General features: G+C 38.9%; 1 protein-coding gene across 1 annotated transcript in view; it reads left to right on the forward strand.

Annotated features, from left to right (window-relative positions):
* The window catches only part of TMEM67 (transmembrane protein 67), a 65,278-nt gene that overhangs the window by 12,669 nt on the left and 25,361 nt on the right, over window positions 1-27,248 (forward strand). Inside the window, exons 5-14 of the mRNA XM_023222860.2 lie at window positions 396-465; window positions 562-636; window positions 7,562-7,624; window positions 15,921-16,075; window positions 16,199-16,307; window positions 17,284-17,370; window positions 18,130-18,195; window positions 20,922-21,078; window positions 22,215-22,338; window positions 23,837-23,942. Of these exons, the coding sequence (XP_023078628.1) occupies window positions 396-465; window positions 562-636; window positions 7,562-7,624; window positions 15,921-16,075; window positions 16,199-16,307; window positions 17,284-17,370; window positions 18,130-18,195; window positions 20,922-21,078; window positions 22,215-22,338; window positions 23,837-23,942 (1,012 nt within the window). The remainder of the gene's footprint in view (window positions 1-395; window positions 466-561; window positions 637-7,561; window positions 7,625-15,920; window positions 16,076-16,198; window positions 16,308-17,283; window positions 17,371-18,129; window positions 18,196-20,921; window positions 21,079-22,214; window positions 22,339-23,836; window positions 23,943-27,248) is intronic.

The raw sequence follows: 27,248 nt of genomic DNA on the forward strand, positions 1-27,248 counted from the left end.
ATGCTACCTTTTTACTTTGTGGCACATAAAATAAGGAAAGTATATTTGATATAACTAATTGTAAAAATTGATTGGGTTTCATTTATATGAGTTTGTTGGTCTCTTGTTAGTTGAGTGACTTAATTATCTTTGATATTCAGAATTATTCATTCTGTACATTCCATGTGGTTAAAAAATACTCTTCTATTATTGACTAGTTTTACATACTTTATACTTTGTAACACAGAATGGCCTAAAACTATTCAAATCCATGTTATTTTAAATTTGTTTAACATATTTACATAATTGCTTACTGAATGAATCTACTCTAATCCATTGTTTAGAAAGACAGCTTTTCTATTAGGTTTAGTATAATTTATTAACATTTTAAAAATTATTTTTGTTATATTGAACAGGTGCATCCGATGTGAGCCAACATTTGTTAATACCAGCAGGTCCTGTGCATGTTCAGAACCTAACATTTTCGTAAGGCTAACCAAATTGATAAAGTGTATATATTTTTAATTCAATTGCTTATGCCTTTTCATAAGCTTCTATTTTTTCCCTCATTTATTTATGAAGACAGGGGGATTATGTTTCAGCAACACAGGGAATTTTCCTCTACGTAGAATTTCAACTGCACGTTATGGAGAAGTTGTGAGTATGCTTCAATTTTTTTGGTCTGTTGTTAAGAAATTTTCTATATTTCATCCATTAGTAATTAATTTCAGGCTAGAATGAGAAACACTTTTGTATAAATCATTTTAAAACAAACAAAAAAAATCAATCTAAGAAACATTAGTCTAATAATTTAGCATTATAATTTCTAAGTACAGTACTGAGTCTGTACCATAGCCTGTTTGTTTTTCAGTGTGCTACAGAATGTTTACACTAGAAATATCTGGTATATGTTCTGTGTAGGATGCAGTATAATGCATTTACGGGCACCAGAAACTCTAGATTTGAACCCTGGATTTGCAAGTCATTAGTTTTGTATCCTTGGACCTTGAGAAGATTTCAAAGCTTCAGTTGTCTGTAAATTGAACATAATAAAAATACCTTTATCACAGTGTCTGTACATAGTAATCATTAGAGAAATCAGGATTATTCTTAATTTGGTCAGATTGTTCCTTATTATTTTATTTTATTTTTGTTTGAGATGGAGTCTTGCTCTGTTGCCCAGGCTGGAGTGCTGTGGCGCAGTCTCGGCTCACTGCAACCTCCACCTCCCGGGTTCAAGCGATTCTCCTGCCTCAGCCTCCCAGGTAGCTGGAGTTATAGGCACCTGCCACCATGCCTGGCTAATTTTTTGTATTTTCAGTAGAGACAGGATTTCACCATGTTGGCCAGGCTGGTCGCGAACTCCTGACCTCGTGATCCACCCACTTCGGCCTCACAAAGTACTAGGATTACATGCATGAGCCACCACACCCAGCCAATTGTTTCTTATTTTATGGATGAGAGCATTGAGGCCTAGAGTTAGAGCTTTGGCAGCAGGTGCTGGTGATAACCACTTCTAGGGTATAAAATGGAAAGTAAGTAGAGGAATTGGAACTACAGAAGTTGCAAATCCAAGAGAACAGGAGTTAGATGACTGGGAGTTAGAATAGGAATTAATGAATGAACATTGAAGATGCTTAGTACGCCAGAGTTAAGGGTGGACAAGGTGTGATCTGGTTGTTAATATCATTATTGTTAATATTATTATTGAATATAGGAGTGATTAAGAAGACTGTGAGGATAGCAATAATGAGGGTGGGATCTAGGATCTTGATGAATCAGGCAAAAATTCCTCTCCTCCAGTATAGTTTTGTGAGGAAGACAGGCAAGTACCAAGTAGTTACAAGACAGCAAAATAAAAGCTAAAATACATAGGGAGCTCTGAGATTATCCAAAAATTGGCTGATCTGTAACAAGATATGTGTCTTCTGGGGCATTCTTCTCCAGATTGGAGTGCATATCTGTATATGATTATTAAATTTGCAGGCCTTTAATTTTCCTTTTTCAAAAAATTTAAGTTGAAATAATTTTGCTTCAAGTCCCAGCAATGACTCTTTGTTCTTTCTGGTCTGAGATCCCCAATCATTTAGTGGTCATGTCCCTTTAGCTTCCTCCAATCTGAAACTAGGTCCTCAGTGTTTCCCTGTCTTTCATGAATGCAACAGTTTTAAAGATTACAGGCCTTACCATCCTGCAGATACTTTCCTCATACTGAGTAACTGCTTAGATGAAAGCCACAAAAAAGATGTCATGTTCTTCTCAGTGGACTGCATCACATCCAGGGGCACACAGTGTCTACCTGTGCTGCCACTGATGTTGTTAACCTTGATCACCTGCCCTAAAGTCACCATGACTACCATAAAGTTACCATTTACCATTTGTAATTGATTAGTATTTTGTGAGGAGTGTTTCTGAGATTACACTTCCTCACTAACCTTTAACTCACTAGCATTAGTCTCCATTGTTGACCACTACTGTGATGATTGCCAAAGATTAATTTTTGATTTCCATCCACATTTGATTACTTCCACATTTATTAATTGACATTCTATTATAAGGAAGAACTATCTCTTCTTCCCAATTTATACACTTATTTTTTAAAATTCATGTCCACGTGGATGTGTGGGTTCCTAATTTATTCAGTTAGTTATAATCCAGCATACTTATTATTTGTTTAGGTGCTCAAATTGTCCTACATCTGGAATAAAAGTCCCTTCAAGTTGGCTCCTGTGTATTTTTTTTTGTTTTTTGTTTTTTGTTTTTTTTTTTGACACGTTCCCATCATTCTTTGAACGTTTACTTACTTTATGGTACAAGATTTCTAGGCTAATCTTGTACTTTTCCTGCCTCAGACCTGGAATCAGCCGTTACTTTCTTTCTTTCTTTTTTTTTTTTTTTTGAGACAGAGTTTCACTCTTGTTGTCCAGGCTGGAGTGTAATGGCACAATCTCGGCTCACCGCAACCTCCACCTCCCGGGTTCAAGTGGTTCTCCTGCCTCCGCCTCCCGAGTAGCTGGGATTATAGGCATGCGTCACCACACCCAGCTAAATTTTTGTATTTTTACTAGAGACAGAGTTTCTCCATGTTGGTCAGGCTGGTCTCGAACTCCTGACCTCAGGTGATCCCCACCTCGGCCTCCCAAAGTGCTGGGATTACAGGCATGAGCCACTGCACCTGGCTGGAATCAGCCATTTCCTTAATCAGTTTTGTAGGATAAATATTTAGAAACCGAGATTAACACACTTAGTATGTCCTCTCAGCAAACATAGCTAGGAAATATACACATATATACATACACACATCTATGACTATTTCTGTGTCTGTGTATATATACTAAAAGGGCTGGGCGTGGTGGCCTGTAATCCTAGCACTTTGGGAGGCTGAGGCAGGTGGATCACTTGAGGTCAGGAGTTTGAGACCAGCCTGGCCAAGATGGTAAAACCTCATCTCTGCTAAAAATACAAAAATGGCTGGATATGGTGGTGCGCTCCTGTAATCCCAGCTACTCGAGAGGCTGAGACGGGAGAATCACTTGAACCTGGGAAGTGGAGATTGCAGTGAGCCAAGATCGTGCTACTGCCTTCCGGCCTGGGTGACAGAGCAAGACTGTCTCAAGATAAAATAAAATAAAATAGCTCATACTGATCCCTTTAATTCTGAAGCAATACTTCAGGGTTCTTTCTAACCTTTCCCTTTGATAGGTTTGAAGTATCTTCTCCAGGAGTGAGAAAGCTGGGATTCATTATCCTCAATTTATTTATATGCTCAATGTGACCAATCTTCCAACCCCCTCACTTTCTGTTCCACCCCCACATTCTCCCTCCTCTGCTAGCACCGTGCAGTTGACCCATTATAGACTTCTTTGATAGGTGGGTAGGGAGGAACTGTTCCATCCTTAATGTTGTTCTGATTCAGTTAATGTATTTCATTTAAACATACCAGATTTTTTAAAAGTTAAAAATAATTTAAAACTAAATTAAAAAAAAAAAAAACCACCTCGACCCTCCCCAAAACTTTCCAGGTCCCACATGCAGACACTGCAGTGGTGACTGGAGGATTGGGCACTGGGAACAGGAAGGACACCACTGCTCGGCCTGGGGCACCTGAAGGACAACCTGGAGCACTCCAGGAGCACAGCAAAGGTCTAGCAGAGCCAACACTGGTGCGAGCAGGGAAGAGCAGCCTGACGGGCTTGTGGGGCAGCTCCCGCCACTGTGAAGAAAGGCTGCCTGCAAGGCAATGGCCGTAAGAGGCCAGCAAGGGGTGCCTGCTGTCTCAGAGGACCCCCCAGTCCTGCCAGGATGCCATGAGGCAGAGGGTGGAGGAAACGAGGTCAGCCCGATTCCACATCGCTGCATCCCACATACTGTCCAATGGCAGGGAGGAGAGGCGAGGGGCCCATAGGAGGAATGAGAAGAGTGGTTCCATTTGCCATGAATGTCTGTCTCTCGTCTGTCGAGGCTCAGACCTGGCCAGGGATAGCATGACGTCACCACAGCAATTGTGCACTAAACATACCAGTTCTGAACACTGATTCTTTCCTAAGGACGGATTTGAGATTCCTGATTTTAAGTCATGTTGCAACTGCTTTTCAGACTGGTGCCGTGTAGCCAGATTATAAAACGTGTAAGCAAAATCTAGTTAAGATGTTTTGACTACCCTAGCCTAGTCTCAGTTTGCAAGAATAAGAACTCAATTTTATCCATGTACTTGTAAGTCAGTCAGATTCTAAGGGCTTGTTTAAAGTAATTAAACTCAGACGAGATTAGATTAATTGATAAACCAGAATACATGTTTATTAGTTTTATGTTGAGACGGTAATTGCCAGTTAGACTGAAATATTTGTATTGACTCCATAACATACATTCTTCCTAGTTGGAAAAGTCTACTTTGAACATTAAGGTCGGAAGTTTTCTTAGAGAACAAAATTGGAACATAATTCTGTTTGTATAATTTTATAACAAGGCATCCAATCCTACTCATCCTACTCTTGGAATATACTTGCTAATCAGAAAAAATTTTCACATACATGAGTTAGTGTCTCCCCCCATTCCCTTTCCCTCAAAGACATTAATAGTGAACTACCTTTGTGGTTTTTGGTTTTCCCAGCTTTTATTTTGAAAAATTTCAAAATTGCAGAAAAACTGAAAGAATTAAACAATGACTATGCATATGTCTTTCACCTAGGTTAACGAATTATTAATGTTTTGCCACATTTGCTTTCTCTCTCTATATATATAAATATATACACACACACAATGTTTTTTTCCCCTGAGCCATTTGAAAATAAGTTGTAGACATGACATTGCACTCCAAATACTTTAGTGTGAATCTCCAAAGAATAAGGCATTTTCCTAGAATCATACCCAAGGAATTTAAAGTTAACATATTATTAACTGATATCCATTCATACCCAAATTTTCCCAGTTGTTCAAAAGTGTTCTTTATTCTCCCTGCCTTTTTTCGGGGAAGGGATACCTAGGATCCAATCAAGGACTAACTGCAGTTAGTCTTTCTAGTGTCCTTTAATTTAGAACATATCCCTGCTTCACTTTGCTTTTGTGGTTTTCTCCTCTGTGTTTTTCTGATTGTTTTCTCGTGATTAGACTCAGTGAAACATATTTTTGCAAGATATTATATAGATGTTGTATACCTCCCATTGCATCACAACAAGGGGCATGTAATGTCTGTCAGGTTGTCCAGTTATTGGTGATACTAAATTTGATTGCTAGGCTGGGCGTGGTGGCTTTCTCCTGTAATCCCAGCACTTTGGGAGGCCGAGGCAGGTAGCTCACCTGAGGTCAGGAGTTCGAGACCAGCCTGGCCAACATGGTGAAACCCCAACTCTACTGAAAATACAAAGATTAGCCGGGCATAGCAGCAGGCTCCTGTAACCCCAGCTACTCGGGAGGCTGAGGCAGGAGAATTGCTTGAACAGAGGAGGCAGAGGTTGCAGTGAGCCAAGATCGCGCCATTGCACTCCAGCCAAGGCAATAATAGGGAAACTCCATCTCAAAAAAAAAATTGATTTCTTGGTCATAGTTGTGTCTGTCACTTCTCTCCATTGTAAAGGTATTGTGATTAATATGTTAGTCTGAGACAATGTAAATATCCATATCCATTTTAGTATTCATTAATGAATCTTGCCTGTATCAGTTATCAAACTGGTCATTTCTAATAACAATCCTATTATTCCCTCTACATTTATTAGCTAGCAATTGTCTGTAGAAGCACTTTACTTTTTCTCTGTTTTTTTTTTTTTTAAAAAGCTTTATTATGAACTCATAGAATCTTTGTTTACTCATTGTGTTATAATCTGTTACTGTTATTCTTCTTTTCGAAGTTCAAGTTGTACCAAATTTGAACTTTCTTTCAGCATAGCACCTGTGTTGTTTTGACGTAACTTTAGACTTTGGGGATTTCCTTGGTTTCTCTATACCATGTTCCAGACTCACCTTGTATAATTATATTTTTTAATAGTTCCACAATATTCTGGCTTATGCATTAAAATTTGTATAATGGTATCTCCAGAGAATATTTAGGTTTTCAGTTATTAACTATATTGTCATCAGCCATTTTATGCACATAAATATGCTTTCCCATTTAGAGAGATTATTGCTTTAAGATAAATTTCCTAAGTGTTCCTAAATTTCTGGGTTAGAGTATATGGATATTGCTTTATAAAAGTATCACGCACCTTTAACACTATCAGTGGCATTGTATGTGGCTCCATTTTACATGCATTTGTCAGTACTGTTTTGTTGCATTTCATTTTTTACCAGTTTGTGTGCATGTGTTCTTTAGCCTTCTATGCATATTTTTTTTTACAAAATAAGTTTTGCTTATTAAATATACAAAAATAGTACCTCATAATTTTATAGATTTCTCTGATCACTGTGGTGCCATATTCATATAATTTAGTTGTATCACTTATGTGTGTGCCCAGACAATTTTCTCTGAATGGTGCTTCTTCGTTTCTCATATTTTAGCAAGATGTGCAGATAAGCTTTAAAGCAATGTTTTTTAACTAGAGGTTTTTATCTGTAGCCTTCAAAACTCATGTAATTGCCTTGGTCTCATCTGGAGAGACTGATTCCTTTTTGTTTGGGATGAAGCCAGGCATGTTTTGTTTTTAGAAAGTTCTGCAGGTGATTGTGATGCCCACCATTGTTTGAGAACCACCACTTTGGAGATGTGAAATTATTTCCCCCCATTTTGTTTTATAGCTTGCCAGTTCAGTACAGTATTTACAATAATTCTAAACCAGTAAATGTTAACCACTCAATACTAAGTCAGGATCTGTTATTTTTTCTTTTGCCACTTTATTTTTTATGTTAGTGAAATAGGCATGTAGTATTTTTGGATTTTAGACACATTTTGTCTCATTATATCTTTTGCCTAAGTGTGATTATTTTGTAATGCGGTCTTATTTATAATAATTGACATTGGTTAAAATCAATTCTTGTATTCCTATTGGTATCTTTTTTCTACTAACATTGTGAAAGTAATGTGAGACATTTCCCATTCAACAATATGCATATTGAGGTCATTTGAACTCAAAATTTATCTTTTGGTTTACAGGGCGTGTCTTTAACTTCAGAATGGTTTGCAAACTATTTGCAATCATCAGCAGCTGCATGTTCGGTAAGTTTGAATTTTTAAAAATAAATTTCATTTTATTTTGAAGAATTATACCATTTATTTATCCAGATAATAAAAGTTTTATTTCTAAGTAGCTATAGCTTCTTGGTCATAATCTTATAAGAAGAATAAACCCTTTCTTGTGGGCTGAAAGGGAATATATAAAGAAGATGTTATTTAGTGTACACATATTGGATGTCTCCAAGCTTTTTTAGCTGAAATGGAGTGTTGGGGGAAACTGACTGTCATTTAGTAAATGTTTATTGATGACCTACTGTGTGCCAGGCCCAATTCTTAAATCAGGTTAGATATTTCAGAAAAAGAAAAAAACAAACCTTCATGGAGCCACAGCCTAAGTAAATGTCAGGTTGTGCTAAGTGCTATGAAGGCAAATAGTTAAGAGTAAAGTACATAGAGGGGGTGGGGGATGATATTTTATATAGTGATCAGGACAGACATCTCTGACAAGGTTATAGTTGAGCAAAGAACTGAAAAAAGTGAGAGTGAGCCATGTAAACATCAAGGAGAAGAATGTTCTAAGCAGAAACCATAGCAGGAGCAAAGACCTCAAAGCAGAGTTTACTGGCTTATTCATGCCTAAGAGAGGAGGAGGAGGCTGGAGTGGCTGGAGCAGAGTGAGCAGGGAAATGAGTGGAAATGAGGTCAAGGATGTAGGGAGTGGCTATAGCAAAGCCCTGGAGCTTATTTTAAGGGAAATAGAAGGATTTCATGCAAAGGACGACATGATAGAACTTCAGTTCTTGAAAGGATCATTGTAGCATGGAGAATAGAATTTTTGGGGTAAGGGACCATTTAGGAGAGTATTAGAGTAATCTGAGTGAGAGGCAGTGGACCATTGCACAAGGGTGGTATTACAGAAATGAGAGAAGCGTTTGCCTTCAGCTTTGCTTTGAAGATTTAGCTGGCAGAATTTACTCATGAGCTGGATAAGGGGCAAGAGAGAAAAAAAGTTCCAAGTTTTTCACATGAATAACTGTAAAAATGGAATTGCCTTTTCCTGATAGGGAAAACTGAGAAAGAAGATTGAGAGGCAAACTCAACAAATGATCTCATTTTGTTGTTTATAAAGCAGATTACTTAAACAAAATGGATTAGATTTTATGTGTAAGATCTAATATGTAAATTATTATTCTTTCAAATATAGTCTGAGTTTGTTTTAATGCCATGCTATGAGTTTTTCCTTAGTTCTTCTTTCCGTTTCTTGTCTTTATATTTTAGCCTAAAATTTACAATGAAAATGTTTGTGTTATTTCTCTTCCCAAGTGGAAAGTTTATTTTCTACTTAAGCTAGAGGAAAGGTTTTTTTTTTTTTTTTTTTTTTTTTTTGAGACGGAGTCTCGCTCAGTCGCCCAGGCTGGAGTGCAGTGGCCGGATCTCAGCTCACTGCAAGCTCCGCCTCCCGGGTTTACGCAATTCTCCTGCCTCAGCCTCCCGAGTAGCTGGGACCACAGGCGCCCGCCACCTCGCCCAGCTAGTTTTTTGTATTTTTTAGTAGAGACGGGGTTTCACCATGTTAGCCAGGATGGTCTCGATCTCCTGACCTTATGATCCACCGGTCTCGGCCTCCCAAAGTGCTGGGATTACAGGCTTGAGCCACCGCGCCCGGCCGAGGAAAGGTTTTAACAAGCAAAAGAATACAAACAAAAATAAATTTTCATTAAAATAGGTAAAAAAAAAAAAAAAAAAAAAAAATTTTTTGTTGAGACGGAGTCTCACCCTGTTGCCCAGACTGGAGTGCACAATCTTGACTCACTCCAACCTCTGTCTCCTGAGCTCAAGAGATCCTCCTGCCTTAGCTTCCGGGCAGCTGGGACTACAGGTGCATGCCACCACCATACTCGGCTAATTTTTCTATTTGTAGTAGAGACAGGGTTTTACCACATTGGGCAGGCTGCTCTCAAACTCCTGACCTCAAGTGATCTGCCTGCCTCTGCCTCCCAAAGTTCTGCGATTACAGCTATGGGTCACCATGGCTGCCCTAGCATAGGCAAAATGAAAACAAAGTAATATTTTTTCTTTTTATTTATTTATTTTTTAAATTATACTTTTAAGTTCTAGGGTACATGTGCACAACGTGCAGGTTTGTTACATAGGTATACATGTGCCATGTTGGTTTGCTGCATCCATTAACTCATCATTTATAAGAAATAAGAAATTACTTATTTCTCCTAATGCTATCCCTTGCCCAGTCCCCCACCCAAAGACAGGCCCTGGTGTGTGATGTTCCCCACCCTGTGTCCAAGTGTTCTCGTTGTTCAGTTCCTACCTATGAGTGAGAACATGCGGTGTTTAGTTTTCTGTCCTTGTGACAGTTTGCTCAGAATGATGGTTTCCAGCTTCATCCATGTCCCTGCAAAGGACATGAACTCATCCTTTTTTCTGGCTGCATAGTATTCCATGGTATATATGTGCCACATTTTCTTAATCCAGTCTATCGTTGATGGACATTTGGGTTGGTTCCAAGTCTTTGCTAATGTGAATAGTGCCGCAATAAACATGTGGGTGCATGTGTCTTTATAGTAGCATGATTTATAATCCTTTGGGTGTATACCCAGTAATGGGATGGCTGGGTCAAATGGTATTTCTAGTTCTAGATCCTTGAGGAATTGCCATACTGTTTTCTACAATGGTTGAACTAGTTTACAATCCCACCAACAGTGTAAAAGTGTTCCTGTTTCTCCACATCCTCTCCAGCATCTGTTGTTTCCTGACTTCTTAATGATTGCCTTTCTAACTGGCACGAGGTGGTATCTCGTTGTGGTTTTGATTTGCATTTCTCTGATGGCCAGTGATGATGAATATTTTTTCATGTCTGTTGGCTGCATAAATGTCTTCTTTTGAGAAGTGTCTGTTCGTATCCTTCACCCACTTTTTCATGGGGTTGTTTGATTTTTTCTTGTAAATTTGTTTAAGTTCTTTGTAGATTCTGGATATTAGTTCTTTGTCAGATGGGTAGATTGCAAAAATGTTCTCCCATTCTGTAGGATGCCTGTCCACTCTGATGGTAGTTTCTTTTGCTGTGCAGAAGCTCTTTAGTTTAGTTAGATCCTATTTTTCAATTTTGGCTTTTGTTGCCTTTGCTTTTGGTGTTTTAGTCATGAAGTCCTTGCCCATGCCTACAGCCTGAATGGTATTGCCTAGGATTTCTTCTAGGGTTTTTATGGTTTTAGGTCTAACATTTAAGTCTTTACTCCATCTTGAATTAATTTTTATATAAGGTGTAAGGAGGTGATCCAGTTTCAGCTTTCTACATATGGCTAGCCAGTTTTCCCAGCACCATTTATTAAATAGGGAATCCTTTCCCCATTTCTTGTTTTTGTCAGATTTGTCAAAGATCAGATGGTTGTAGATGTGTTATTTCTGAGGGCTCTGTTCTGTACCATTGGTCTATGTATCTGTTTTGGTACCAGTACCATGCTGTTTTGGTTACTGTAGCTTTGTAGTACAGTTTGAAGTCAGGTAGTGTGATGCCTCCAGCTTTGTTCTTTTTGCTTGGGATTGTCTTGGCAATGTGGGCTCTTTTTTGGTTCCATATGGACTTTACGGTAGTTTTTTCCAGTTCCGTGAAGAAAGTCATTGGTAGCTTGATGGGGATGGCATTGAATCTATTAAGTTACGTTAGGCACTCGGGCCATTTTCACGATATTGATTCTTCTTATCCATGAGCATGGAATGTTCTTCCATTTATTTGTGTCCTCCTTTATTTCGTTGAGCAGTGGTTTGTAATTCTCCTTGAAGAGGTCCTTCACATCCCTTGTAAGTTGGATTCCTAGATATTTTTTCTCTTTGTAGCAATTGTGAATGGGAGTTCACTCATGATTTGGCTCTCTTTTTGTCTGTTATTGGTGTAGAGGAATGCTTGTGATTTTTGCACATTGATTTTGTGTCCTGAGATTTTGCTGAAGTTGCTTATCAGCTTAAGAAGATTTTGGACTGAGAAAGTGGGGTTTTCTAACTATACAGTCATGTCATCTGCAAACAGGGACGATTTGACTTCCTCTTTTCCTAATTGAATACCCTTTATTTCTTTCTCCTGCCTGATTGCCCTGGCCAGAACTTCCAACACTATGTTGAATAGGAGTGGTGAGAGAGGGCATCCCTTTCTTGTATTTTCAAAGGGAATGCTTCCAGTTTTTGCCCATTCAGTATGATATTGGCTGTGGGTTTGCCATAAACAGCTCTTATTATTTTGAGATACATTCCATTGATACCTAGTTTATTGAGAGTTTTTAGCAAGAAGGACTGTTGAATTTTGTTGAAGGCCTATTCTGCATCTGTTGAGGTAATCATGTGGTGTTTGTCGTTGGTTCTGTTTATGTGGTAGATTATGTTTATTGATTTGTGTGTATTGAACCAGCCTAGCATCTCAGGGATGAAGCCAACTTGATCGTGTTGGATATGCTTTTTGATGTGTTGCTGGATTCAGTTTGCCAGTGTTTTATTGAGGATTTTTGCATCGATGTTCATCAGGGATATTGGTCTAAAATTCTCTCTTTTTTGTTGTTGTGTCTCTGCCAGCCTTTGGTATCAGGATGATGCTGGCCTCACAAAATGAGTTAGGGAGGATTCCATCTTTTTCTATTAATTGGAATAGTTTCAGAAGGAATGGTACCAGCTCTTCTTTATACCTCTGGTAGAATTCGGCTGTGAATCCATCTGGTCCTGGACTTCTTTTGGTTGATAGGGTATTGATTATTGCCTAAATTTCAGAGCCTGTTATTGGTCTATTCAGAGATTCAACTTCTTCCTGGTTTAGTCTTGGAGAGTGTCTGTGTCCAGGAATTTATCCATTTCTTCTAGATTTTCTAGTTCATTTGTATAGAGGTGTTTATAGTATTCTCCGATGGTATTTTGTATTTCTGTGGGATCAGTGGTGGTATCCCCTTTATCATTTTTTATTGCGTCTATTTGATTCCTCTCTCTTTTCTTCTTTATTAGTCTTGCTAGCGGTCTGTCAATTTTATTGATCTTTTCAAAAAACCAACTCCTGGATTCATTGATTTTTTGGAGGGTTTTTTGTGTCTCTATCTCCTTCAGTTCTGCTCTGATCTTAGTTATTTCTTGCCTTCTGCTAGGTTTTGAATGTGATTGCTCTTGCCTCTCTAGTTCTTTTAATTGTGATGTTAGAGTGTCAATTTTAGATCTTTCCTGCTTTCTCTTGTGGGCATTTAGTCCTGTAAATTTCCCTCTGCACACTGCTTTAAATGTGTCCCAGAGATTCTGGTACGTTATATCTTTTTTCTCATTGGTTTCAAAGAACATCTTTATTTCTGCCTTCATTTCATTATTTACCCAGTAGTCATTCAGGAGCAAGTTGTTCAGTTTCCATATAGTTGAGCGGTTTTGAGTGAGTTTCTTAATCCTGAGTTCTAATTTGGTTGCACTGTGGTCTCAAAGATAGTTTCTTGTGATTTCTATTCTTTTACATTTGCTGAGGAATGCTTTACTTTCAACTATGTGGTCAGTTTTGGAATAAGTGCGATGTGGTACTGAGAAGAATGTATATTCTGTTGATTTGGGGAGGAGAGTTCTGTAGATATCTATTAGGTCTACTTGGTGCAGAGCTGAGTTCAAGTCCTGGATATCCTTGTTAACCTTCTGTCTTGTTGTTCTGTCTAATGTTGACAGTGGGGTGTTAAAGTCTCCCATTATTATTGTGTGGGAGTCTAAGTCTCTTTGTAGGTCTCTAAGGACTCACTTTATGAATCTGGGTGCTCCTATATTGGGTGCATATATATTTAGGATAGTTAGCTTTTCTTGTTGAATTGATCCCTTTACCATTATGTAATGGCCTTCTTCGTCTCTTTTGATCTTTGCTGGTTTAAAGTCTGTTTTATCAGAGACTAGAATTGCAACCCCTGCTTTTTTTTTTTTTTTTTTTTTTTTTCCATTTGCTTGGTAGATCTTCCTCCATCCCTTTATTTTGAGCCTAGATGTGTCTCTGCAGGTGAGATGGGTCTCCCGAATACAGCACACTGATTTGTTTTGACTATCCAATTTGCCAGTCTGTGTCTTTTACTTGGGGCATTTAGCCCATTTACAGTTAAGGTTAATATTGTTATATGTGAATTTGATCCTGTCATTATGATGTTAGCTGGTTATTTTGCCCATTAGTTGATGCAGTTTCTTCCTAGCATCAATGGTCTTTACAATTCAGCATGTTTTTACAGTGGCTGGTACCGGTTATTCCTTTCCATGTTTAGTGCTTCCTTCAGGAGCTCTTATAAGGCAGGCCTGGTGGTCACAAAGTCTCTCAGCATTTGTTTGTCTGTAAAGGATTTTATTTCTCCTTCACTTAATGAAGCTTAGTTTGACTGGACATAAAATTCTGGATTGAAAATTCTTTTCTTTGAGAATGTTTTATATTGGCCCGCACTGTCTTCTGGCTTAGTTTCTCCCAAGAGATCTGCTATTAGTATTATGGGCTTCCCTTTGTGGGTAACCCAGCCTTTCTCTCTGGTTGCCCTTAACATTTTTTCCTTCATTTCAACCTTGGTGAATATGACAATTATGTGTCTTAGGGTTGCTTTTCTCAAGGAGTATCTTTGTGGTGTTCTCTGTATTTCCTGAATTGGAATGTTGGCCTGCCTTGCTGGGTTAGGGAAGTTCTCCTGGATAATATCCTGAAGAGTGTTTTCCAACTTGGTTCCATTCTCCCTGTCACTTTCAGGTACCCCAATCAAACGTAGATTTAGTCTTTTCACATAGTCCCATATTTCTTGGAGGCTTTGTTCGTTTCTTTTTACTCTTTTTTTTCTCTAACCTTGTCTTCTCGCTTTATTTCATTAATTTGATCTTTAATCACTGATACCCTTTTGTCCACTTGATGGAATCAGCTACTGAAGCTTGTGCATGCATTACGTAATTCTTGTGCCATTGTTTTCAGCTCCATCAGGTCATTTAAAGTCTGCTCTATACTGTTTATTCTAGTTAGCCATTCATCTAATCTTTTTTCAAGGTTTTTAGCTTCCTTGCAGTGGGTTCAAGCATCCTCCCTTAGCTTGGAGAAGTTTGTTATTACTGACCTTCTTAAGCCTACTTCTGTCAATTTGTCAAAGTCGTTATCCATCCAGCCCTGTTCTGTTGCTGGCAAGGAGCTGCGATCCTTCGGAGGGGAAGAGACGCTCTGGTTTTTAGAATTTTCAGCTTTTCTGTTCTGATTTCTCCCTATCTTTGTGGTTTTATCTACCTTTGGTCTTTGATGTTGGTGACCTACAGATGGGGTTTTGGTGTAGATGTCCTTTTTGTTGATATTGATGATGTTCCTTTCTGTTTGTTAGTTTTCCTTCTAACAGGTCCCTAAGCTGCAGGTCTGTTGGAGTTTGCTGGAGGTCCACTCCAGACCCTGTTTGCCTGTTACAGCGGAGGCTGTAGAACAGAAAATATTGCAGAACAACAAATACTGCTGCCTGATCCTTCCTCTGGAGGCTTCATCCCAGAGGGGCGCCTGCCTGTATGAGGTGTCAATCGGTCCCTCCTGGGAGGTGTCTCCCAGTTAGGCTACACGGGGTCAGGAACCCAGTCGAGGAGGCAATCTGTCCATTCTCAGAGCTCAAACGCCATGCTAGGAGAATAACTGCTGTCTTCAAAGCTGTCAGACAGGGACATTTAAGTCTGTGGAAGTTTCAGCTGCCTTTTGTTCAACTATGCCTTGCCCCCAGAGGTGGAGTTGGCAAAGGCAGCAGGCCTTGCTGAGCTGTGGTGGGCTCCGCCCATCTGGAGCTTCCCCTGGCTGCTTTGTTTTCCTACTCAAGCCTCAGCAATGGTAGATGCCCCTCCCCCAGGCTGCTGCCTCCCTGTGGATCTCAGACTGCTGTGCAGGCAGTGAACAAGGCTCCCTGGGCATGGGACCCGCCGAGCCAGGCGCGGGATATAATCTCCTGGTGTGCCGTTTGCTAAGACCATTGGAAAAGTGCAGTATTTAGGTAGAGTTGTCCTGTTTTTCCAGGTACAGTCTGTCATGGCTTCCCTTGGCTACAAAAGGGAAATCCCCCGACCCCTTGCACTTCCCAGGTGAGGCAATGCCCCACCGTGCTTCAGCTCACCTTCCGTGGGGTGCACCCACTGTCCAACCAGTCCCAATGAGATGAACCAGGTATCTCAGCTGGAAATGCAGAAATCACCCATCTTCTGCATTGATTATGCTGGGAGCTGCAGACCGGAGCTATTCCTACTTGGCCGTCTTGGAACGGACCTGCACAAAGTAAAATTTTTATATCAACTTTTGCATAGACTGTTCAGGTTCATGTTACTTTTCTTTGCCATTGTTCTGTTGTAGGTATATGCCAATCTAACATCTTGTCAAGCGCTTGGAAATATATGTGTGATGAACATGAATTCTTACGACTTTGCCACATTTGATGCATGTCGACTATTTCAGTTTATCTTTGAAAATACTGCTGGACTGAGCACTGTTCATTCTATTTCATTTTGGTAAGGATATTTTAATTGATGAAATGTTATTTTGACTGAATTCAGTGCAGTTATTAATATATTCACAAATATTAATAAGAAATATTTATTCTCCATTATTAAAACAGTTGTAACTGTTTATAGGAGACAGAATCTTCCTTGGCTGTTTTATGGAGACCAGTTAGGATTAGCACCTCAAGTGCTCAGTTCTACCTCTCTTCCTACAAATTTCAGTTTTAAAGGAGAAAACCAGGTAAAAATGTCTAATATCATTCAAGGATAACTACATTTTGATTTATAATTTTAAAAGGTAATAAGAGGCCAGGCGCGGTGGCTCATGCCTGTAATCCCAGCACTTTGGGAGGCCGAGGCGGGCGGATCACGAGGTCAGGAGATCGAGACCATCCTGGCTAACACAGTGAAACCCCGTCTCTACTAAAAATACAAAAAATTAGCCAGGCATGCCGGCGGATGCCTGTAGTCACAGCTACTCGGGAGGCTGAGGCAGGAGAAGAATGGCGTAAACCCGGAAGGCGGAGCTTGCAGTGAGCCGAGTTGGCGCCACTGCACTCCAGCCTGGGAGACAGCGAGACTCTGTCTCAAAAAAAAAAAAAAAAAAAAAGGTAATAAGAAAGTTACAGTTCTTACCTTTTTAGGTTATTGCTACAAACTCAGTTACTAAACTAAATATAAATGTCAACAACTTACAAGAACTAAACAGTATAGAGTTTAGCTGTCGTATTGAATGTGTGGATACTTCTGGATTATGTGGTTATGACAAGAAGTAGTACTTGTAGGGTTGGGAAGAGTAGTTTTCAACACCAAGTGCAAAAAATCTCTGTCCTGTTTTTCCATACCTTAAAGAAGTGCTTCCAAAGATTGACTGGGGCTCTGTGACATCGCTCAGCACTTCACAGGGCCAAATTCCTACCTCTAACTTTTTGACCTTCCAGAATGAGGAGATACTGTTTTCCCACACTGCCTCCTATTTAACAGGTTCGAAAGGAGGCTATCTGTTCACTAGGGCTGCCTCTCAATTCTAGAATAATAATTTTCATGCAAAAAAAAAGTCCAATTATTTTAGGTGTATTTAGTCATAGAAATAGATTAATTAAGCCTCAAAATAAAGGTAATTGAATGTAATTTGTCAATGATGAACATTTCTTTATAGGACATTGTATGACTTTCAGAGTATTTGACCTGATTTTGCTCTTGTTTTCTTTAATCAGAATACAAAACTGAAGTTTGTTGCTGCTTCCTATGATATAAGAGGAAATTTTCTCAAGTGGCAAACTTTAGAAGGAGGTGTTTTACAGGTAAGCACAATTCTAGTTAAAGAATTAATAATGTGCATTATTTTTGCCTGAGGCAAAGAGGAAAAGATTAGATTATTGTATGAATAAAGCATCAGTTACATACTACAGTTGATTTTTTTTCTGATGCTTTAAATTAGAATTTCTTAAGTTTCTTTTTTTTTTTTGAGAGGGAATGTCACTCTCTCGCCCAGGCTGTAGTGCAATGGCACGATCTTGGCTCACTCAGCCTCCCAAATAACTGGGAGCTGGAACTACAGGCGCCAGCCACCACGCCTGGCTAATTTTTTTTTTTTTTTTTCTTGAGACGGAGTCTCGCTCTCTCACCCAGGCTGGAGTGCAGTGGTGCGATCTTGGCTCACTGCAAACTCCGCCTCCCAGGTTCACGCCATTCTCCTGCCTTAGCCTCCCGAGTAGCTGGGACTACAGGCGCCCACCACCACACCCGGCTAGTTTTTTGTATTTTTAGTAGAGATGGGGTTGGTTTCACTGTGTTAGCCAGGATGGTCTTGATCTCCTGACCTCGTGATCCACCCATCTTGGCCTCTCAAAGTGCTGGGATTAGAGGCGTGAGCCACCATGCCTGGCTAAGTTTTATTTCTTTAAAGTTATGACTTTAATTTATAACAGATGTTCCCTTAACTTTTCATATCCTTGATACATTACATAAGTATGATGTAGAGCGTATATCCATGTTTGGGTGAGTGTAAGAATAGAAAACAGTTGTGAGAGATATTTATGTGTGGTATTATTTTACTGTAGCTTTGTCCAGACACAGAAACGAGGCTAAATGCTGCTTATTCATTTGGAACAACCTACCAACAAAATGTAAGTTTGAAAGATATTAGACTATATTTTAGCTTTATTTTTCAAAATATCATATCAGCAGTAATTGGAATAATACTTAAATTTTGAGATTGGAAATTTTTTTTCTTGTTTTTTTTTTTTTGAGATAGAGTTTTGCTCTTGTTGCCCAGGCTGGAGTGCAGTGGCGCGATCTCAGCTCACTGCAACCTCCGCCTCCCAGGTTCAAGCGATTCTCCTGCCTCAGCCTCCCGAGTAGCTGGGATTACAGACATGCCACCATGCCCGGCTAAAGACGGGGTTTCTCCATGTTGGTCAGTCTGGTCTTGAACTCCCCACCTCAGGTGATCTGCCCTCCTCAGCCTCCCGAAGTGCTGAGATTACAGGCATGAGCCACTGTGCCTGGCCAGAAGTGTTTTTAATAGTGATGAATAATTTCACTAATTAATATAATTTTTTATTACCTGGGTACAGAAAAGCTTGATTTCAGTGGCATAAACAGAGCACCTTGTTATCTATAGAGGTTTTTGTTTTGTTTTGTTTTGTTTTTTGAGACAGAATCTTGCTCTGTTGCCCAGGCCGGAGTGTAGTGGGGCGATATTGGCTCACTGCAATCTCGGCTCACTGCAATCTCTGCCTCTTGGGTTCAAGCAATTCATGTGCCTCAGCCACCTGAGTAGCTGGGACAACAGGCATGTACCACCACACCCAGCTAATTCTTGTGTTTTTCATAGAGATGGGGTTTTGCCATGTTGACCAGGCTGGTCTCAAACTCCTGGCCTCAAGTGATCCACCAGCCTCGGACTCCCAAAGTGCTGGGATTACAGGTGCGAGCTACCTCGCCCAGCCTAGAGTCTTAAACATCATATAATATTACATATTCGTAATAAATTGTTTATCTGCTTCTAGGCTTATAGGTCTTAAAAAGTAATGCTTACTTCTGAGCATTTTGAAATAAGGTAAAAATGCTACTTTTTTTTAAATGACTAATAAAGAGTTACTCCCTTCTTCTACCCCCTAATAACAAACAACAATAATTCCTTCATCTTCCTCCATTTTTTTCTTTCTCCTTCCTTCTCTGACATTCCTTACTTTGGTACCTATTTTGAAATTACATTATCTTACTAAGGAATATTATGAGCCATTAAATACTTGAAAGACATGCATGTATTAGTCCATTCTCACACTGCTAATAAAAACACACGGAGACTGGGTAATTTACAAAGGAAATAGGTTTAATTGACTTACAGTTCAGCATGACTGAGGAGGCCTTAGGAAACTTATGGTGACAGGAAGAGAAGTGCTGAGCAAAAAAGGGAAAAGCCCCTCATAAAACCGTCAGATCTCATGAGAACTCACTCACCATTATGAGAACAGCATGAGGGTAACCGCCCCCATGATTCAGTTACCTCCCTCCAGTCCTTCCCATGACACATGGGGATTATAGGAACTACAGTTCAAGATGAGATTTAGGTGGGAACACAGCCAAACCATATCAATTCATTAGTCTGTAGAAATACATCTTGATAAAGTTCTACACACAACCATAGAACAAAACCACAACAAAAAATACCATTATGGAAAGTAGATTGGAAGAATCTACTAACAGTGATTACCTCTGGATAGTGGGGTCAGAAATTATTTTTGTTTTCTTGTTTATAATTTCCAAATTTTCTACCATGAACATGAATTTACTTCTTTTGTCAGAAATGATTTACATGTTGTTGTTGTTGCTGTTTTCAAAATAAATGTTACTGTGCTTCTAACATAGGCCAGAAAGATCAACATTTATGTAATGCCTGTCTCTGTGTGCTCAACGTTTTATCATTATTATCCCATTTGATTCATAAAATAACTATGTGAGATACATAATATCTGTGCTTCACAGATGAGGAAATTATGCCAAGTAATTAGGTAATTTACTCAAAGACTTGTGTCACATAAACAGTGGAGCCAATGTTCCATCAGGTTTAAAAAGCATTTTTATTTCATTGAACCTGGCCAACTCTCAAGTTCTTCGTAGTGTAGTAGGCAAAACAGTTATATAGACAAATAATTGCGAAGAATATGATAAGTGTCATTCTATAGGTTTGTACAAGGTGCTGATTCCTGGGGAAGTATAGAAAGGCTTCACAAAGTAAGTGATACTTGAGCTTGTATAATGAATATGAGTTTTCCAGGAGAACACAGTGGGGAAGGAAATGTCAGACAGAAGCCACATTTGCAATGACAGAGAGGCATACAGTAGCATGGCATATTTAGAAACTACAAGTTGATTAGTATGAATGGACCACCATAGACAGATAGGGAGGAATGAGAGATAAACCTGGCTTGGTTAATGGAAGGCAGATCATAGACATCATTGTACAGCAGGAGAAAAAATTGGGAGTTTATCCCATGGGACAGTAGTTTTAAACCTTTTCACTGATGTACACTTAATATTGAGAATGAAAGCATACCTCCTTCATCTGAGTTGAGGCTCAAGAAGTTTTCAAAGTTCTCAAAGCAGTTCTTTACTATTAGTGTTTTTGGTCCTTATAAAATAATCATATTTACAGTATTCAGGTTTTGGAAGGCAAATGGAAATGCATATAAACAAGGTAGTATAAAGATATTTTGCACAACTAGAAAAACATTCTGAAGATAATAAATATGCTTGCTAATTTTCAATTGTAATTTTTTTTTTTTTTTGCTTTTTAGTGCTTTAAGTTGCTGTTTTATGTGCTTTTATTTTCAATTTTACTTTTCAGTGTGAGATTCCTATCTCTAAGATCTTAATTGACTTTCCCACTCCTATATTTTATGATGTGTACCTTGAATATGCTGATGAAAATCAACATCAATATATTTTGGCTGTGCCTGTGTTAAACCTAAATCTTCAACACAATAAGATATTTGTGAACCAAGGTAAGACATCCATACATACCACTTTTTCCCTGAGCAGAAATCAATAAATAAGTTAACCTACATGATAATTTAATAAACCACATAAGAAAGGTCATGAATTCTCTCTTATATGGTTCTATACAGTGTGCCAAAAAATAAAACAGTATATTGATGGTGGATTTAGAAACTTTTACTAATTTTATTACCAGACATGTTGTTAAGAAATTATACTGTTGCTAAGGGTATATCCTGAGAAACATTAGTAGAACTGTAAATTGGGGCTTTTTCTTCAAACTGTCCTGAATATGCTTTTTTGGACAAATTAGTTTCTTTCATTATTACTCATATTATAAAATTCCACTTTTTCAGGTAATTTGCAGGGAAAAGCCTTCCAAATTTATGCAAAGTTCAAACAATCAGAAGACATTCAAGTCCAAGGCGCGGTGGCTCGCACCTATGATCACAGCACTTTGGGAGACCAAGAGGGGAGAATTGCTTGAGCCTAGAAATTCAAGACCAACCTAGGCAACATGATGAGAACCTGTTGCTACAAAAAAAAAAAAAAAATTAACTTGGTGTGGTGGTGCACTCTTGTAGTTCCGGCTACTCGGGAGGCAGAGGTGGGAGGATCACTTGAGCCCAGGTTGAGAATGCAGTGAGCCATGATTATGCTACTGCACTATAGCCTGGTCAACAGAGTGAGACCCTGTCTAAAAAAAAACAAAAGAGGCCGGGCACGGTGGCTCACGCCTGTAATCCCAGCACTTTGGGAGGCTGAGGCAGGCAGATCACGAGGTCAGGAGATCAAGACCATTCTGGCTAACACGATGAAATCCCATCTCTACTAAAGAATACAAAAAAATTAGCTGGGTGTGGTGGCGGGCACCTGTAATCCCAGCTACTCGGGAGACTGAGGCAGGAGAATGGTGTGAACCCAGGAGGCAGAGCTTGCAGTGAGCCAAGATTGCGCCACTGCATTCCAGCCTGGGCGACAGAGTGAGACTCCGTCTCAAAAAAAAAAAGAAGACATTCACATGGGTTAGAGAAGGCCATTGTCAGGTGTTTCTTATACTAGTAGCTTTTTGCAGCCATCTTATCTAAAGCAATAATTTTGTTTTAAATTTGTACAGTAAACTTTTTTCTTCTTATAATAAAAGACAGCAACTCTGGCAAGTGGCTTCTAACTCGGCGCATTTTCTTAGTGGATGCAGTAAGTGGACGAGAAAATGACTTAGGAAGTCAACCAAAAGTAATTCGAGTTGCTACCCAAATATCACTGAGGTAAACAAATGTCTAATGATATTATTTATGGGAAAATATAATGGAAGTGTTTGCCAGTCATTAGTAGATGAAAATAGTAAGGACAACTGAATTGGAACAGTTGGTCAGGTTATTTTAGGTATATGTGTAAATTGGCATAGACCAGTAAAAGTGAATAGCCAAGGGGGAAACTATATAACAGAAGAGTGTGAGGAGTTAGGTCAAAATTCACATGCCAGGTCCCCCTCTAGACCTGCTGAATTAGAATGGGTTGTGAATAGCTAAGTAAATACCAGTGAGCTGAAATTGGTGTTTTAGAAAGAGCTTGCCAGATGGTTGGTGATATTTAGGACTCCCCTATCCTCATTTCTTTCAGTGACTTTTGTTCTGGGTTTACCCAGATTAATTATCAACACCCTCCTCTTCCTAGGATAACCTAACTGTGATCGTACCTTAGGTTAGTACTGCACCACTTAAATTTTTCTTTCTTTTCCAGTGTGAGATTTCTAAAATCTTAGTGACTTTCCCACTCTAATGTTTTATGATGTGTACCTTGAATACACTGATGAAAATCAACACCATCATCTCACAGTAGTTTGGTACTTTGAAGTACTTCAATATACTTTTTTTTTCAGTTGTTTCATTTTGATTCTCATCATCTTATGAGGTAAACAGTGCAGACACTTTGTTATGTATCATGCTGAAATCCAAATGTACTGTGTTTTCAGCATTTCTTCAATCTGCTAATACAGTGTTCTAGTAAAAATGAAAATGCACCTAATCAGACTTGATGTGTTCTTGATGAAACCATGCTGGCCCCTAGTGATTGGCACTTTCCTTTTTGAATTCACAAACTATACAGTACTAATGCATTGAATTTGGCAAAATGAACCTCACTTTGTGCCATAACCATATTACAGCTGACACTTTTTTTTTTTAATTAAAAAATTTATTTATTTGTTTATCTTGAGACAGGGTCTTGCTATGTTGCCCAGACTGGTCTTGAACTCCTGGGCTCAAACAATCTTCCCACCTTGGCCTCCCAAAGTGCTGGGATTACAGGCATGACCCACTGCACCTGGCTTGACATATATTATTTTGTTAAGAATTCATCTTTCTCTTTTGAAATCAAGATCTTATCTCCCTTTCTTTAGGCTTCATGTAGCACTGTACTTTTGATTATTCCTCAAAGATAGTTTATAGTGCTTCAGTGATTTCATCTGTAAACTTCATAGGACTTGGATTGAGCTTCTAATTTATCTCAGATGGTACATTTTTAGTTTGTTTTTCCTTTAATCTTACACCATCAGATGGTATATTTTAATGTTCAAGTCTTGATCACTGAAGATAGCTTGTGTTGTCATCATTAGTTTACGTGTAACCTTCCTTAGTCCTTGTTAACTGATTGGTTCTGAGATCATCAGACAATTCATATTAAATTCAAAAGAAAAGGTAAATTAAATGTATGTTTAAGGGCCTGGATATACTGATTACTATAAATGTATTTTCTTTTAAATAGCATCCACCTTGTACCCAACACAATAAATGGAAACATCTACCCTCCCTTAATCACCATTGCCTACAGTGACATTGATATCAAAGACGCCAACAGCCAGTCTGTGAAGGTGAGTTCCTGACTAATCAGTGCCCTTATATGTATAAATAGAGTATAATACTGATTCAGTTTACATTTTGGTCAAAAGACAGTCTTTTTTTTTTAAGTTCTAAATAAACCTTTCTCTACATATAGTCAAGTCTTAATTATTTTTTACTAATAATGGTAAGAGGTGAGTTCGTATGGATCCTGAGTATAAAAAAGTAAGAATGGATTATGTTTTTCAGTAGAAATCTCACCAGCAGCTCAGTATCCTTGTTCGGGTTACTGGGGTATGCTGAGATGTGCAATGTCTGCTCCTGTTCTTTTTGGCCACCTTGGTTTTGTTAAGATTTTGTGGGCCGGGTGTGATGGCTCACGCCTGTAATCCCAGTACTTTGGGAGGCCAAGGCAGGCGGATCACCTGAGGTCGGGAGTTCGAGACCAGCCTGACCAATATGGTGAAACCCTGTCTCTACTAAAAATACAAAAATTAGCCGGGCGTGGTGGCACGCATCTGTAATCCCAGCTACTCTGGAGGCTGAGGCAGAAGAATTGCTTGAGCCCAGGAGGTGAAGGTTGCAGTGAGCCGAGATCACGCCACTGCACTCCAGCCTAGGCAAAAGAGTGAGACTCCGTCTCAAAAAAAAAAAAAAAAGAAAGATCTTGTGTCTTTGCCCAATTAAGCCAGGAACTCAGACTTTACAGTGGGCATATGTGTGCTCACCAATCCATGACCTACTTAATAGAGACATACTTCAACAGGCAGAAGAGATGATAATTATCAGCGTTATAACTAGTACAGCTAACATGAACTAGAGGATGTAGTTTGGACCTGCAGCCAAATAGGTTTCCCACTACTTCGCCAACTAAATTAAACTTAACTACAGGACAGAAGGCCTCTTCTGCCTGGGTGGGCCTGTATATGGAAGTGAGACCTCTTAGGCTGCACTGCAGAAAATGAGCTTAGAGAAGGTTGAGCCACACATGCTCAGTTCCTCTTCTCGACTTCTCCAGTCAGATAAAGCATCCTCGCTTTGAGGAGGGATACATGAGAGAGGGATAGAGGTAAAAAAACAGAGGTAATTCTTCTATACTTTTTCCTCCTAGAGATTAAGTGGCTATTCCCTTCTTTCCCTAAAAACATGAGAAGTGGAGCATAGCATTTCTTACCTCCAAACTCTGTAAGAGCTTTGAATTTCTACTATTTTACTTTTGTATTTTAATATTCTAGTTCCTTCAGCCGGTGCTTTTGGCCTCTCTGTTGTGCTTGTACTTGTACTTGACTGCTATTGGATTCAAACTTTAATTAAGTAAAAATACACATGTAGTATAACTTTTAAAGATTTTCCATCCTCATTTGTATTACCTAATCCAGTGCTAAAATTAGTTTCCATTGACCGAGCTTGCATACACTGTAATGAGAGGAGAAGAAAATCCAAAACATACTTGGTAACAACAAAAGTCTGCCTGGTTTAAAACTTCCTGGAGTGGTATTATGAGTAATCAAGAATATATTTATTTTCAGCTTGACCAACATAGTGAAACCCTATCTCTACTAAAAATACAAAATTAGCCAGGCATGGTGGTGCATGCCTGTAATCCCAGCTGCTTGGGAGGCTGAGGCAGGAGAATCACTTGAACCCGGGAGGAGGAGGTTGCAGTGAGCCGAGAGCGTGCCATTGCATTCCAGCCTGGGCAACAAGAGCAAAACTCTGTCCCAAAAAAAATAAAATAAAACAATTGTGTGTGTGTGTGTATATATATATATTTATTTTAATGTAAAACACTTCTGAGTCTTTTCTTTAAATATTATTCTTGTCCAAAATAATTCTAAACTAAGCCTTAATAAATTGAAAAATAGCAAATAGAAAAAAGTTAAGTCCGCTGGTTGTGGTGACTCACGCCTGTAATCCTAGCACTATGGGAGGCCAAGGTGGGCAGATCAGTTGAGGTCAGGAGTTAGAGACCAGCCTGGCCAACGTGGTGAAACCCTGTTTCTGCTAAAAATATAACACACAAAAAATTATCTGGGCATGGTGGTGGTTACCTGTAATCCCAGCTACTTGGGAGGCTGAGGCAGGAGAATTCTTGTTGCTTGAACCTGGGATGTAGAGATTGTAGTAAACCAAGATTGCACCACTGCACTCCAGAGTGAGACTGTCTCAAAAGAGAAAAAAAAAAAAGTTAAGTCATGAAACTACATTGATAAAGTCTACCTCAAATTACTCTAATTATAAAATATACAATTCTTTCATCATTTCTTAATTTCTCATGGCAGCTGTTGCAAAATTTTACGTCAGTTGTAAACATGCAGCTATGTCTCTGCCCTTTATCTGGTCTTGAGCAGATCAGGACCATCTAATACGAATTCCTTAAGATTTCCTCTTTAATATTTCAGAATCTCTGTTTCATTGTCCTTCCCATTTCTTGTTCCTGTTTCCAAGAAAGAAGGTCCCCTCCTCTCTTCCTAAACTAATCTTCTATCTAACTCGTTTATAGTACATTTTCCAATATCCTGTTCCATCCCTAATGTCTTATTCAGACAGCCTCTCTGCGAGTCCCTTTCCTTTGTTTATAAAAACTCTCAGATTGCCTTATCTTAAAAACAAACTAAAACAACCAACCAACCAAACAAACATTTTACTCAGTTCTGCCAGCTGCCCAGCTTGCTAATGTATCTCTTCATTTCCCAACCATTTACTCTTTCATCATTTGCAGTCTGGCTCTTGCCATTTACTTCTTTGAAAACCCCTTTCATGAAAGTCAGCGATGGTTTCCACATATAGTGGCTTTCTTTACCTTGACATTTATACAACATTTGAAACTGTACTCAATGTCCTCCTCCTTCTTGAAACTCCCTATTCTGTGACCATGGTAAGACTTAGGTATCTTCCTCTCCTACCCCTCACAGTCCTCTTCTCTGACCTTTTACTAGGTTCTTCTTTCTCTTGTCTCTTAACGTAGTGGTATCTTTAAGATTTTGTTCAGATCTTTGATTAATCTACAGTTTAGCAACTGGTGGTTTACCCAGTTGCTAAACTCCTAATGTACAAGTTTAGTCAAATTCCTCAGTTACAGAAGTCTATCAGAAAATGAAATATGGTTAGTCTGTGCATGAATTTAACTTATCTCCTAACAAGCCCCGTTTTTAATGTGCGTGAAAGAGATATTTAAAGTAGCACAAATAATTCTCAAAAGCATATCTATTTACATGTAAGTAAAGGTCAACTCTAGTAATATTGAGTTAGAAACTATAGTGTTTATGGTAAAACCCAGCTACAAATGTGTTTTTATAAGAAAAGTAAGTTTGTATTACATAATTTCAGTATAGCTA

This window comes from Piliocolobus tephrosceles, chromosome 7, assembly GCF_002776525.5.
Source record: "Piliocolobus tephrosceles isolate RC106 chromosome 7, ASM277652v3, whole genome shotgun sequence".
NCBI classification, from domain to species: domain Eukaryota; kingdom Metazoa; phylum Chordata; class Mammalia; order Primates; family Cercopithecidae; genus Piliocolobus; species Piliocolobus tephrosceles.